This window comes from Anabrus simplex, chromosome 7, assembly GCF_040414725.1.
Source record: "Anabrus simplex isolate iqAnaSimp1 chromosome 7, ASM4041472v1, whole genome shotgun sequence".
Lineage (NCBI taxonomy): Eukaryota > Metazoa > Arthropoda > Insecta > Orthoptera > Tettigoniidae > Anabrus > Anabrus simplex.
Window position 1 is genome coordinate 143,929,195 of NC_090271.1, and position 15,406 is coordinate 143,944,600.

The window sequence follows — 15,406 nt, forward strand, 5'->3', positions numbered from 1 at the left end:
CATCTTTGTGAATATAAAGATACAACTCCATAGGCTGAAATCTTGAAAGGAACTGTATCACTCCAGGACTATGATATGGCTAGTTGTATACGAATTCTGTCACAATAAACAGTTCTGAATTACTAAACAGTGAAATAAGCAATGGTAATCCAACACAAGCAATAACGTTTCGAATGTACATACCATACAATATAGTTCACCGGCTGCCTGGAAGAAATTGTGCGCTCTCATCTTAATAGGAAATATACTCTTAAAAATTAATTCTGTAACAGTGATGTGTTGCTGTAGGTAGTTGTATTGTGGTTGAGGAGTGTAATTCAAAGTACTGTTTTTACATTTTCCCTACATATACAAAAAAGTTATGTACGGTATGCCACGTAGGAGACTCGCTATTAAAAGATAGTTTGTGAAAAATGAGGTTTACAACCTTTGACCATGAATGTAACATCTTTGCTAAATGCATTCCATGCATGTGTGTTTAATTCTTGTTCTATTGCCTCTGGTTTACTAATGAGTTGCCTGCTTTTCTTACTAAACACAAAGTGTTACTAAGTGATGCTGATATCACGTAGTGTAAGCCTATTTCTGTGTTAAATAAAATAACAAGAATTTTAAGCAGAAAAGCAACGAAAAACCGAGTGATGATGGACCCATTGGATTGTTGCTACAGGTCTCCCCATGTGATTGGTCGCAGAGGAATCAACTCCAGTATACGGACTCTGGTGTAGCGTAGTTGATTTGCAGTCTGTGCAGTGAAGTGTTCCCCGTCAAACATGCCTCGACGACAGAGAAGAGCATGCTATCATCAACTGTCACCGTTTGAGAGGGCTTGGATAATTGGGCTGTGTGAGGTTGGATTATTGCTAAGGACTGTCGCTGCACGTGTTGGCCGACAGTCATCTATGGTACAACGTGTATGGCAGCAGTGGTCAAATGAAGGTACCCACACTCATAGACCTGGCACAGGCCCAGCGTGACAGACAACTGTGAGAGGATCAGTTTTCAATTATTGTAACTCTCTGTCATTTGGATTGCCCGGATGGAACCCCATGCAACAGCAGCGCAAATTCGAGCAGCTGTGGCACCCCACGTTACACAACAAACAGTTGGTAATCGCCTGCGTGCAGCTGGCTTATGAGCCCATGTCCCTGCAGAAGGTGTTCCATTGACCCCACAACAGCAACGTGTAAGGCTGGCCTGGTGTCGAGAAAGATCGATGTGGGTCGACGAATGGCATGGGGTTGTCTTTAGTGATGAATCGCGCTTCTGTCTTGCCCACAGTGATCACCGGGATCGTGTGCACCGATATACCGGGGAGAGGGGCCGCCCAGATCTTATTGTCGAGAGGCACACAGGGCCAACACCAAGCATTATGGTCTGGGGAGCTATTGGCTTTAATGTGAAATCACAATTAGTGCTTGTTGAGGGCACTATGACTGCTCAACAGTACGTTGATTGGGTACTCAATCCAGTGGTTGTCCCTATGATGGCGAACATTGCTAATGGGATGTTTCAGCAGGACAATGCCTGGGTTCACACTGCACGCATCTCCAAAGAAGCTCTCCACAACATCACAACCTTAGAATGGCCCGCCAGATCCCCGGACCTCAGTCCTATTGAGCATGTGTGGGACAACTGGCCAACCGTCCTCAGCCACCCACAACTCTGGAAGAACTGACCTGTGCAGTGCAGCAAGCATGGGCCACAATTCCTCAGGATGCAATCCAGGGCCTTATTGACTCAATGACTCGACGAATTCACCAATGTATTGCAGCTTGTGGTGGGCACATCCTGTATTGATTGTTGTCCAAACTTGCAGTCAGAGGGACCTGAAAGTGTAATCATCGAAGCACAACTGAACACTCGTCCTGCATGTTAATTTGCAGCAATGTAGCACCACTCCTGGGTGTTGCAATTTCCATTTTCTTCAGTGTAGAATAAATTAATAACATTACTGTTTATGGCAGAAGTAAGGAGGACATAAGATGCAGACTAGCACAAGCAAGGAAGAGCTTTCTTAAGAAAAGAAATTTGCTCACTTCAAACATTGATATAGGAATTAGAAAGATGTTTTTGAAGACTTTCGTGTGGAGCGTAGCGTTGTATGGAAGTGAAACATGGACAATAACTAGCTCAGAAAGAAAGAGAATAGAAGCTTTTGAAATGTGGTGTTACAGAAGAATGCTGAAGGTGAGATGGATAGATCGAATCACAAATGAAGAGATACTGAATCGAATTGGTGAGAGGAGATTGATTTGGCTAAATTTGACGAGAAGAAGAGATAGAATGATAGGACACACCTTAAGACACCCAGGACTTGTTCAGTTGGATTTTGAAGGAAGTGTAGGTGGTAATAATGGTAGGGGTAGACCAAGATATGAATATGACAAGCAGATTAGAGCAGATGTAGGATGCAATAGTTACGTAGAAATGAAAAGGTTTGCACATGATAGGGTGGCATGGAGAGCTGCATCAAACCAGTCTATGGACTGATGACTCAAACAACAACAACTGTTTATTTGATGAAATACACTGCCTGACAAATATATTGAAGCACCCAGAAGAAATGTTGGATGTCAATGTAACATCATGCACACCATCAGCAGGTGTGTAAATTATTAGTTTTGCAGTTCTCTATGAAAGGTAGAACAGCCACCAGAGTGCATTGGTGTCTTTCATATTTGGTGTTATCACCAGGCCTGGTGGGGTATATAAGGGGTGTAAACCGTCTCAGATGTTAAGTGGTCACTGTGAAGGACATGGAGATGCTGCATACTCGTGTGAGACAGTGTTGTCAGCAATTGACAGAGTTTGAAAGTTGACACATAGTGCATTTCTATTCGGCCGGCTACTTCTGACCAACACAAGGGAGGATCGTTGTATTGTGCACCAAGCACATCTGCATCTGCGCCTGCCATTCGAGAACAAGTAATGGAATCCCTGCAAAATTCTGTGTCATCCTGCACCATTGGTCGGAGACGAGCAGCAGCTGGACTAGGGAATTACTTTTCCATGTGTAGGCCGCTCTTAACACCACAACACAAATGGCTGCATTTGGAGTGATGACATGACCGGGAAGCATGGACTGCTGGTGAATGGCATCGCATTGTGTTCAGTAATGAATTGCGGTTCTGCCCTACACTAGATGACCATCGTCTGTGAGTATGGGAGAAACCTGGGCAGAGGTCCCATTCCTCCAATGTTTTGGAGAGGCACAGTGGTGTTACACCTGGCTTCATGGTGTGCGGAGCCATGGGGTATGACTTCTGGTCACGGCTGATAGAGATTGAGGGAAATCTGATGGCACAACGGTACGTCACAGGTATCCTCTTTCTCTCATGTGTTGCCTCTCATGCAGCAGTATCATGGTGCCATTTTTCAACAGGACAATGCTCATCCACACATGGCACGTGGCTCTATGAACTGTCTGCATGATGTTGAGGTACTCCCGTAGCCAGCAAGATCCACAGATCTGTTTCCGATAGAACAGCTTGGATGTCAACTCTGTCCCAGTGTCAGTATCCAGGATATCAAGAACTGGTTATAACAGTTGTGGAAAACTCGTATTTTGTTTACACCAACACAGAACTTTGTAGCCTACTCTCTCTTTACACCATGAAGGTATTTTACAATTATGTTTCAGATGCACTTCTCTTCTTGAAAGTTGTATCTCAGACAAGGCATTGGAAATTTTTGAAATGAAAGTCACATCACTCTGGCTTAGATTCCACATAAATGTTGACACCCCTTACCTACGATTGCAATATCAACAGTCATGAAAAACTACAAGCTTGCTTGCTTAACATGCTTAATGTATAACTGCTATTGTTACTTTCTTGCTAAAGACACAATATTTGATAAAATTGACCGCACTGAATCGTATTTACCGCATGCATTTTAACAGTAATTGCTAACTTATTTTAAAAATTGGTGATGGAACATGATACATTATCCTGGTTTGAAGAGAGGCATATTTTAAACTTTCAAACACTTTTGATGTTGCTTTTGTCAATTACGTTTAATTGCATTTCACTTCTACAATCGTTAAGTGAGTTGTCCATGTGGGTTAGGGTTGTGTAGCTTTGAGCTTGCATTCAGGAGATGGTGGGTTCAAATTCCACCATCAGCAGCCCTGAAGATTATTTTCCAGTGCAGCATTAAAGCACTAGGAAAAAAAAGACATATTCAGTCAATCCATCTATCAAGAATGTTTACTTACGAGGGGGGATTAATTATAAACAGGATTTTATTTTTTTATTTAAATTCATTTATTGAAAAACACAAGGCAATTACAATTTATTTTTTCACATAGTTTCCTGCTTTGAAAATGCATTCGTCCGAGCATATGGGCAGCTTTTTGATGCCCTCATCGTAAAAAGAACAGGGTCGTGTCACCAGCCAGTTGCACACAAAGTCTTCCGCATTCTTGTCATCTTCAAATCGTTGCCCTCCTAGAGCTTCTTTAAGAGGTCCGAATAAATGGAAATTGCAGGGCGGTAAGTCCGGGCTGTAAGGAGGATGATGAAGTCCAGTGCATTTCCTGTTGCTTGGAGACAGGCAGAGCTCCAGTATGGAGCTGCGCATTGTCACAGAGGAGGATGATCCGTTGAATCTGTTGGTCTCGTCTTTTGCGGCGATATGCAACCCGTGCCTTGTTCAACAGCTCACAGTAGTAAGCACCATTGTTTGTCAATAATGGCTTTAACCGCACAAATGTTTTTGGGTGTAATGCTGGTTTGAGGACGGTAATTGTTTTGCTGATTTTCCACACATTCTCGTCCTTCCTTGAACTTTTTATGCCAGGCAAACATATGCGTCCTTGACAGTGTTTGATCACTGAACTGTACAATCAATCTCTGGCAAATTTCCACCACTGTAACTCCTTCACGAGTAAGAAATTTTATAATTATGCATTGTACAGTGGAGGAGTGCACCTGTTGCTCCGACATCGTGAGCGTTACTGACGAAACGGTGGGAAATATCTAACAGCACGCTCTCCCCACTTTTAACAGTCCTGCCTAAGCATAGCAGAAGCGCGGGACCAGTCTTACGAACTGTTGGTGTTCAGGAACAAAAATCCCGTTTATATTTGATCATCCTTTGTAATTACAATAGATATTTTTGTCATGACTGCTTTGTTGTCATGGCGTTATCCAGTCAATGAGGTTTACTTTGCTTTGGATTGGATATGCTCACTTTACTTTGGTTTGTTTACGCATCAGGAAGATGAAAAATTTAGAAATGAGACTAACTTTTGTAAAAGCACTTGGCCTTGAGGTTCACTCGGTCTGTACCAGAAATGAGTACCAGATTCGTTCTTGGGAGAGAAGATGGCACCGAGCTTGATAGATGCAGTCACTTAAGTGCGACCAATATCCAGCATTCAGGAGATAGTGGGTTCGAACCCAACTGTTGGCAGCCCCGAGGAAGAATTTCCATGGTTTCCCATTTTCAGACCAGACAAATGCTGGAGCTGTACCTTAATTAAGGCCACAGATGCTTCCTTCCCACTCCTAGCCTTTTCTTGTTCCATCATCACTGTAAGATCTATCTGTGTCGGTGCGACGTAAAGCAACTTGTAGAAAAAGAAGATGGCTGGCATAGGACTAACCACTCTATCCCACTTAGTTTTGAGGTTATGGAAAGTGGAAGCTATTTCATTTCTTTGAGGACCTACATGGTCATAAAAGAGATAGTTTGGTTTTGGTTTTACTTCCACTTCTTCAAACTGAGGATATATTCTCAATGTTTTATTCTAATACCAATATTCATCCTCATAATTATTCATCTGGCTTTGTATAAAACTGTAATAGGCCCACATAAACAAATAAGACTAAGCAAACTGAGTGAATTGGCTACGTGGTTTGGGTCAAATAGCCATGTGCTTGCATTTGGGAGATGGTGGGTTTGAACCCGATTGTTGGCAGCCTTGCAGATGGTTTCCATCACATTTTCCCACCAATGGTGGGGTTGTATCTTAGTTGAATCTATGGCAGCTACCTTCCCAATCCTAGTCCCTTCTCCTCCATGAATCATGGATAAATTTCCCAATGTTAGTGTGACATTAAACCACTAGCAAAAGCAAAACAACTGAGATAAGGTCAAAATTTCTTGTCTGATCTTGAATTAACAATCCATGAGAAGAGATTATCCTTCCCAATGAGTGTGATCTGTAGAGCAGAGGTTAAATGCAGAAGAGATTATGGAGCACATGTTGGTGATGATTCCTCCTCCTATGAGGGTTGATATTGAAATGTTAAGGATAATTAGTAGATCCCAGCTTACTTGGTCCTTACTTTAAATGGAAATTGTACTTACAGTGATATCACCTTCATTCTCCTGAACGACGAGGGTGTACACTCCACCTAGTTCCACAGTAACCTCTTGTTCATCACTGATGGGTAAGTCACCAAAGGACACAGAATATTTATGCCTGGAAAATGAAAAGTATCCTGTTTGAATGTTGTAGTGTCAGTGCTAAAATTTCCACCTCTATAGTGTAATGGTTAGCACAATTAGCTGCCATCCTCAGGGGCCTGGGTTTGATTTCCAGTACTGTCAGAGATTTCAGATTGGCAATACAGCTGATATGTTGTCAACAAGACACATTCAGTTCACTTCCATTGGGAGTGTACCTAAAACAAGAGCTGCAATTCCTCGGGACAAAGACATGAACTTACTTATTTAAATACTGTACAAGAAATGAATTCTTGTCAGTAACTGGTCATGCTAGTGTCTTAATTTGTTTGCTCATCTTAGCCCAGTCAGTTTCAGGAGTCAAATTTATTTCCTGAGGTCATTGCTGAATTTAATTGTCCTCTCAACTGTTATATATAAGGTTGCTCAAATGAAACATAGACTGGTGTCTAGAAACAAACACTGTATATTTTGGACAACATACACCTTATCACAATGACAGGATACTGATGACAGTTTGAGAGAGTTTACCGATCTTTCTGAATATTTCTTTGTACCCTCCAGAATGAAGAGTGCTGTTTGCTGGTTGAACCACTCTTCCACAGCATCATGAACCATTTGATCAGTGAAACACTTATCCCTTCTTCAAAGGACCAAAACCATGATAGTTGCAAGGGGGAAAAATCTGGGCTAGATGGGTGATGTATAAGACCCCAGTTAAAATGACTGTAGTCTGTTTAGTGTTGCATTGGCAGCACATGGGCATGCTTTATCATGGAGCATATGTACACCTTGTGACAGTTTTCCTGACTGTCTACTTCAGAGTTTCTGTAAGGTGTCGCAATAGCATTGAACTTTGATTGTGGCACTGACTGTTAGCCACTCCAATAGTAGAGGACCCTTGATATTGAAGAACACTGTTAGCATGACTTTGTCAGCTGCAGCAGATGACTCTTTTTTGGTCTTAGTGACAAAAGATGTCTCCTTCTTTGTTACCAGCTCGAAATGGTAGCACCAGGTTTTGTTACCTGTCACAATTTGTACTTTCCCTATCACTGACAATGTAATCCCAGTTCCTTGTTTCCAAATAAATTTCAGAGCAATATTATAAAATAGACAAAGAACAGCAATGTAAACATGTAACTGTACACAAGTATGATTCCCCATTTTAAGTTAGGAAATGTTAATAAAATAATTTGTAATATAAAAATAGTGTTCATCATGTGATTTCATTAACTAAGATGTAAGAACATAATATTGTAAGAAGACTTTGTAGTTGCAGAATACTGAATATGTATAATTAATTATATTTTGTATAAATTTCACTTTGGGTAAGAATCTGTGCATATGGTATAGTGATGTAAATGTCCGACTCGTTGGCTGAATGGTCAGCGTACTGGCCTTCGGTTCAGAGGGTCCCGGGTTCGATTCCCGGCCGGGTCGGGGATTTTAACCTTCATTGGTTAATTCCAATGGCTCGGGGGCTGGGTGTTTGTGCTTCCCCAACATCCCTGCAACTCACACACTACACATAACACTATCCTCCACCACAATAACACGCAGTTCCCTACACATGGCAGATGCCGCCCACCCTCATCGGAGAGTCTGCCTTACAAGGGCTCCACTCGGCTAGAAATAGCCACACGAAATTATTTATTATTTAGTGGTGTAAATTGCTCAAGGTTGTGCAGCATGGAAAACAGTGACTATAACTGTAAAGATGCTTGAAGTTGGTTGAAAGTATTGCAACAAGTCACTTGAAAACCCAGGGTATAGTCAGGTAGTATAGGCAGAAGATTGTAATTCATCAGTGTGCATGAAAAAGAAGAGAGGGCTAATTTTCGATCGGCCGTTTGGTAACCAGTCTGAAAGCTCCGATTTTGAACGGGGCTGCATTGACTGAGAGACGCTTGAAGATGTGTCAGGGAGAGCATTGCTACCAGTGAACTTTTGGAGACACTACAGCCATGTGGAGCAAGACTGTATATACACATGTGTGCGTGTGACAAGATTCATTATGAATGTGTTACGAGTTCATGATGAGGTCTTTACAAGTTCATTTTCTGTGTGCATTTTGTGGAAGATGCTCCATGGTATTCATTTGCTCGTTCATTCTCTGGTGGAATGTACAGTGCGTAGTGGTTTATGTGTGTGATCTGGAGCTAATGTGTTATTTCGCACAGAAGTGATTATGGCTAGATGAAGCAGTAGGCTAAGTGTTCATTACTTGGTCATTATTTCATTGATTTAACATGGGATTCATCGTTCATTGATTTACATTGTGAAGTTGTGTGGGTAGATTCACATACTATAGTGAGAAGGTTAAGAAAGAGACAGCAATCTCATCCATACAAAATCATCAAGAAAAGAAAAAGTAAATAAATACAATGTAAATTTTAATCTTATACCAGTTGTACAGTATCATTTGAAGTAATTCCACGTCAGGCTGATTGGTCTGTAGTTCTCTGGTTTCCTTTTATCACCCTTTCCTTTATAAATTAGTATTATTATAGATTCCTTCCATTCCTTTGGTATTACACTATTATTTATGACATAGTCAAACAGAAATCTTAAATAAGGCACTATGTACCACCCCATTGTCTTTATCACCTCCCCAGTAATTTGATCACTTCCTGCTGCTTTTCCTTGCTGAAGCAGTTGGATTTCTCTGAAAATATCTTCATTTGTGAACGAGAAGCTTCTTGTTTCCCTCTGTGTCTGTCCCTCTGTAACTTCTGTTTCGGTTTCCAACTCCTGATAATCATCTACTGAATCTCTAAATTCCCTACTAAAGAGGTTTGCTTTCTCAGTATGTGTTAAATAGTGTTCACCCCCTTCTCCCACCATTGTAGGAATTTAGATTCCTTTTCCTTTTTGATTCCTGATGTATGAATACAGCTTTTTCCATTTCCCTTTGTGGTCATTACGCTCTTGAAGAATGCCATTCATATAATTCTCTTTTGCTTCCTTTTTCACTCTATTCAGTTCCCTCATTAGCTGTTTTCTACTTTCTCTACTCTCCCTACCTTCTTTGATTTTCCTGTTTACTATTCTAAATTTTCTTTTTAATTTTCTTATTTCCCTTGTATAATAAATAGGGTCTGAGGTCATTTTATCCTTCTTAACAGGTACAAATGTCTTCTCTCCTTCCCAAACGATTCCTTTGAATTTAGCCCAAAGTGTATCCACATTACTCCCTTCACTTATCCAACAACTGAATTGTGATTTAAGGTAAGTCCCAAATTCATCAACTTTAGTTTTTCTGTACAATTTCTTGCCTTGTGTGACCCTCTTATTAAGCCTTTTTGGTACCAGTCCTACATCCATTATTACAGCCTTATGGTCACCTATTCCTTCAATTACGTCAGTTTTATCAACAATTTCCCATGGTTTATCCAAGAATACATCTAGTAAGTTATTGAGACGAGTCGGTTCTTGTACTACTTGTGTAAATCCTCCCTCCCAAATTAACTTATTTGCCAGTTTCTGTTCATGGGCTTCACTTGCAGCTCCATTCCATTCAACCTCAGGCAAGTTTAGATCTCCCCCAATTATTACCACATCATTATTATTGTTTTTATGAGTATAATCTATTATTTTCTCAAAGATTTCCATGTCTCTTTCCTCTCTTCCAGGCCTGTATGTTCCTATAATTCCCACCTCCTTCATATTATCACAAATTAATTTTATCCCTAATATTTAATCCCTTTCATCGGTAAACCATTCATGTGAACAATATGTTTCCTTCACCAGAATAAACACCCCCCCTCCCTTTTTATCTCCTCGGTCTCTACGATAGACTGTGTACCCTTCTGGAAATACTTCTCTGTTACCCACCCCTTCTCTCAACCACGATTCCACTCCTATCACCACATCAGTCTCATAAGATTCCATCAATGTACTGAATTTTAATTGTTTATTTACTACACTCTGACAGTTTACCAAGAGCAATCTCAGACCCCCTTCCTCCCTAAAAATTGACTGTTGCAATTGGGTAACTTGAAATTCCTTAATTTCCTGAGTTTCATTTTCTAGTTGGCTGAGCCAGCTTGAAGTACAGCTGGCTCTTTCTACTAGTTTTCCTGGTCAGTATTATAACTCAAGGGAGTTGCCTTTTTTACAGTACATATCTTATGATTAATAAAATCTAGAACAATATTTGCTATCTTTCGTTTACCTGAATTGTTTAGATGAAGGCCATGCTTTGTGTAACAGTGTCTCTCGAAACTGCTGCTATCAATTACCTGTGTATTACGAAAATGTTTACAAATTTTAACCATATCTGTATTAACTTTGTCCACTTCAATGTTCACACACGAGTCTCTAATCAAATCATGCCTGTGGGGCACGTTCACTACAAAGATGTTAGTGTGAGTCAGCTTACCTAGTGTACATTTAAGTTCAGAAATAACATTCTTAGCGTCGTCGTGAGCTACGTCGTTCGTCCCACCAATGATCACTACTGCATCACGACTTCCGAGATTTCTTGCCGCCTGCTCCGTGTTTTCCAATACCTTCTTCATTGGGGCCCCAGGATAGATGACTGCCGATGCTGCAATATCTTCATTGACCATTTTCTCCGCAATTCCCCTCGCCTGGCTATCACCAAATATAAGAATGTTCGACACTTTCGCCGGTGCACTGTGTGGGATTTTAGGCCTAACTTTGCCGCTTCTCGTAACGGATTTTGCACTATACGTTTGACTGCTTCCTATACGGATACCTTGCGTATCGCTTACTTCCCTCAGGGCTGAAAATCTATTTTTGGTGTCAATTACAAAGTTGTCCTTATTAAACTGTACACTTTTCCTCCTAGAATCTGAAGCAACTTGACACCATGCGCTAGAATTCTCGGAGCCACCTGTATTCTGAGTGTTTAGGCCCTACTGGTACCGGTACTTTCGATTCCAGTAAACGTACCTTTTCCTTTAAAATCTCATTCTCCACTTTTAATGCTTGTAAATCCTGTTGCAATAAAGAGAGAATTACAAGTACATTATCATTACCTCCATCCTGCAAGTAATGAGACGCCAGCGATTCGTTGACCGTTGTAGGCCTCGGTTTGCTACCGCTATTCAAATTGCTCTCGCCACAGCTAACACAAGTCCAAGTATCTTCATTTTTAGCAAAACCAGCACTACATATACACTCAAAATGGTACCAAATTAAACACTTTTCACACTGGATACCATTCTTCACTTGCTTCTTGTTTACACCACATTTATTCCCGATTATTTCGCAAGAGAACCGGGAGCTATCTTCACTTACATCCTTCGCTGACGCCATCTTCATGAATAGACCAAAATATAGACATCAATGTTGACATTTTATCGAAAGTGTCCACAGCACCTTTAGTCCCATTGTAGTCTTCTGCCATATCTTTTTCCGACTGGTTGCTATTGTTCCTACTTCATGGCATGTAGAAAGGAGGCTTACATTCTTGTTTGGTTTTCCTTTATAGGATACCATTGTTTTTATACAATCATAATAAAACATGGAGGACCCAAGCTTTCTTCCCTTGACTGTTTTCATCTCTGGTGGTATCTGTGGCTTGTCTTTTCTCATTGTTCCAATGATTGTCAGGTTATGGTTGCAATGTAGAGAATCAGCCAGACAATTTGAGGTGAACCAATTGTCGGTCATAATATTCCTCTTTGATGCATGTATTGGTCGGGTAATTTCATTCACGAAATACATTACCACTAATGTCTCCTGAAGAGAGTGGTTCTCTGTCTAATTCAGAAAACACTGCCGCTATCAATTCATTATCGTGCGCTAGATTTTTCCATTTCAGTATCCTATTAAGCTTACGTATTACGTACAAAAAACATTACTGTAATAAACCTGATATTCACACTATTTACAGCTATGTAAAAATCACGAATGCTTTTGTCTCTCAGACGATGGTCATATCGCAGTGAACAAACAACTGGAGCTTTATGCTTGAAACCTAAGTCAGCACTAATTGTTGATAGCCGGGGAAGAATAGATGGAGGGGGAAGGCACAGTTCTTTAGCATCTGGAAATTACCGCGGAAACTACAAGGGTGCGTAGTCTGGGAGACGAAAGTTTATGATTCTAGGGTTAAATGGATAAATCTCAGTTTTTTCTAGAGCATTTACTTTTCTCTGGGGATGGGTTAATGAATTTGGTCTCTTTTATTTTGTAACTATAAAAATCATGAAAATTGTTTCTTGGTTATTTAGTTTTTTCTGCAGTTTAGAATTATAGTGGAGTTATTTTATTAGATAGTATCTTGCTTGCTAAATTGGTATTTCGGCTTAACTTAACAGCAGTTTTTATTTCTATTAGAGCATAGTAGGTTGATAATAATAATAATAATAATAATAATAATAATAATAATAATAATAATAATAATACCAAACTCGATAGCTGCAGTCGCTTAAGTGCGGCCAGTATCCAGTATTGGGGTATAGTAGGTTTGAACCCCACTGTCGGTTTTCCGTGGTTTCTCATTTTCACACCAGGCAAATGCTGGGGCTGTACCTTAATTAAGGCCATGGCCGCTTCCTTACCACTCCTAGCCCCTTCCTGTCCCATCGTCGCCATAAGACCTATCTGTGTCGGTGCGACGTAAAGCAAAAAAGAATAATGTATGTAGTTTTTTGAGTGTGTAATCCTTTCTGTATTATTATCATTTAGACTTTCACGGCCCGTGTAACTATTCATGAGTTCTATTTTTGGGCTTATGCCGTGTAAATAATTATAAAACACACTCAACGTTTCAAAAGGAACCTTGCCTTTCTTCATCAGGAGACAAAAGAGAAGAGAAACGACATATTGATGGTTGCTTTCTTTATTCTGTATTACTTCATATTTTTGTAAAGAAGGTAAAAAAGAATGGGTATGAGCAGACATTGTATATATATATAATTTATTAAACACACTGTGTACAAGGTAGTAATTAAATGAAATTAGCATAATTTGCATAGTGTGACAAAGTCAATATCCTGTCTTTGCACTCAATGATATGATATGTGTTACATGGTCCTCCCCATATGGTGCACTGACATCTGTCGGTGGGACTGTGGTATCCCTTGGTTGAACATATTTGGTGATGTAGTCCTGGGCTGCCACTCTTGTATATAAATGGCACAGTTGGTAGTTGGCCTTTTTCCATTTGTTGCTTTGTCATCGCTGGGGTGGTGAGGAGTCCGGGATTGATGTCCCTCACTTTCTGTTTCCTGTCTTCTAGGAATCTGGTGCTTTGTGGTGTTTGTATCAGATTATGGGCATCAGGTCTTCTATAAAGAAGGTTGTGTCTGCTAGGATATACGTTATTCTGTTTTGCATGTATTTTGAGACACAGAGCATTCTTTTCAGATAGGCTGTTTTAATTCCCTCTAATCTCTTCAGATTCGAGTATGTGAGGTGGCTCCATATAAGCTGTATGCCGTATGAGGCAATGGGAGCAATCTTTATGTCGAATAGTCTTAGGTCTGTTGTGATGGATAGTAGATTCAGTTCCTTTATCTCGAAAGTCACCTTTATTGCTCGTGCAGCTCTGTCTTCAATGTGCTTGGAAAAGGCATGTCCTGTCACTTGCAGTATGAGTCCTAGGAACTTTTAGCTTTTGACTATTTCTACTACTTCTTCCTCGCAAGTGAATCTATCAGTGTTTGCCGAATTTTCTCCTTTTCTGAATTTCATTATTTTTGTCTTTTCCCTATTTATAACTAGGTGATTTTTTTGGGACCACTCTTCCAATTTGTTTATGGCTTCTTGCAGGGGCTCTCTTCTTTCCGAGAGCAGGATCATGTCATCGGCGTACAACCACATCCTCACTTCTTCTGTTTGTATCCTTTGTATCACATCATGGGTAAGTACGTTAAACATAATGGGGCTTATAGGATCTCCCTGGAGTACTCCGTTTGTTTGCTGGATTCCTTTAGATTGGATTAGGCCATCATGGATTCTGATTGTATTTTCTGGGAGGATGCTTGCTATGACCTTAAAGATCTGACTTTCTTCGTCTAACACAGGCTTTAGTTTTTCCAGTATGGTAGAGATAGCGAGTTTGAGGGAGATAATTAGGCTTTTAATGGAGGACAGGAATGAAGGTAGATATCCCTCAATCAATGTACAGGGTACTACGTTAGGTAGGCAAGAAGGAGGTGAAGGAAGGGGAGTTGTGGAAGACAGATAGGCTAATGTTTTAAGTAAGAGGAAGGAAATTGAGAGCTAAGGGTTCTCAGGAAGTGAATTCAGGAGAGGTATTGGTGAGGAATCAGTAGGAGTCACTGCAGGTAGAATTAGTAGAGGGAAGATGCGGGAACAGGTAAGAGTTACAGAGGAGGGGCAAGGCATGAGGAAAGTGAAGGGTACAAAAGGGAAATGTATAGTAGAGGATAGGAAGAAAGGGATGGTACAGGGACATGAGAGGGAGAGAAGGGGGCAGAATATAGATTCTGTAGCTGTCAGGGAAATTACTAGAGATCAGGAGAGGAAACGATCTAATAAGGAGCATGGGGTTGGGGCTCTGGTCACGGGCAACTTTATCATTAGGCATGTGTATATATTGTATGTAGCGACAATTTAGAAAACACAAAAATAATCAGTAAATATATTGGGCAAGATATGTAGATGACACCTTTTGTTATCTTAGATCAGCAATTTTTAGATGGAATAACATTATTAAATTTTCTCAATTCTGTAGGTTCTCTCATTAAATTCACCAACAAATCAGTCTTTGAATTATCTTGAATTTATAGTTACTAGAAATAATGATCATCTAACATACGTAGTCATAAGTTCGTGGATTGGGTGCATGGTGTTTTTGTGGTGCACTACAGCAGACAGGTTGCACTGCAGGATGGTGCAGTGTGAGTCATTCTCTTGTCCCAGCGAGTGGCAGTTGTGTGTGTACAGTGTCAGTAGAAGTACAGTCTCTGTTATGAAGGGATGTTGAATGCACGTGGCGGAACTTGAGAATGTCACAGTTTGAGCAACGGGCAAACGTACAGTTCTG

General features: G+C 40.5%; 1 protein-coding gene across 1 annotated transcript in view; it reads right to left on the bottom strand.

The window, feature by feature from the left end:
• Positions 1–15,406, bottom strand: part of LOC136877741 (peptide transporter family 1-like) — a 133,985-nt gene that overhangs the window by 39,982 nt on the left and 78,597 nt on the right. Inside the window, exon 12 of the mRNA XM_068228730.1 lies at positions 6,319–6,433. Within this exon, the coding sequence (XP_068084831.1) occupies positions 6,319–6,433 (115 nt within the window). The remainder of the gene's footprint in view (positions 1–6,318; positions 6,434–15,406) is intronic.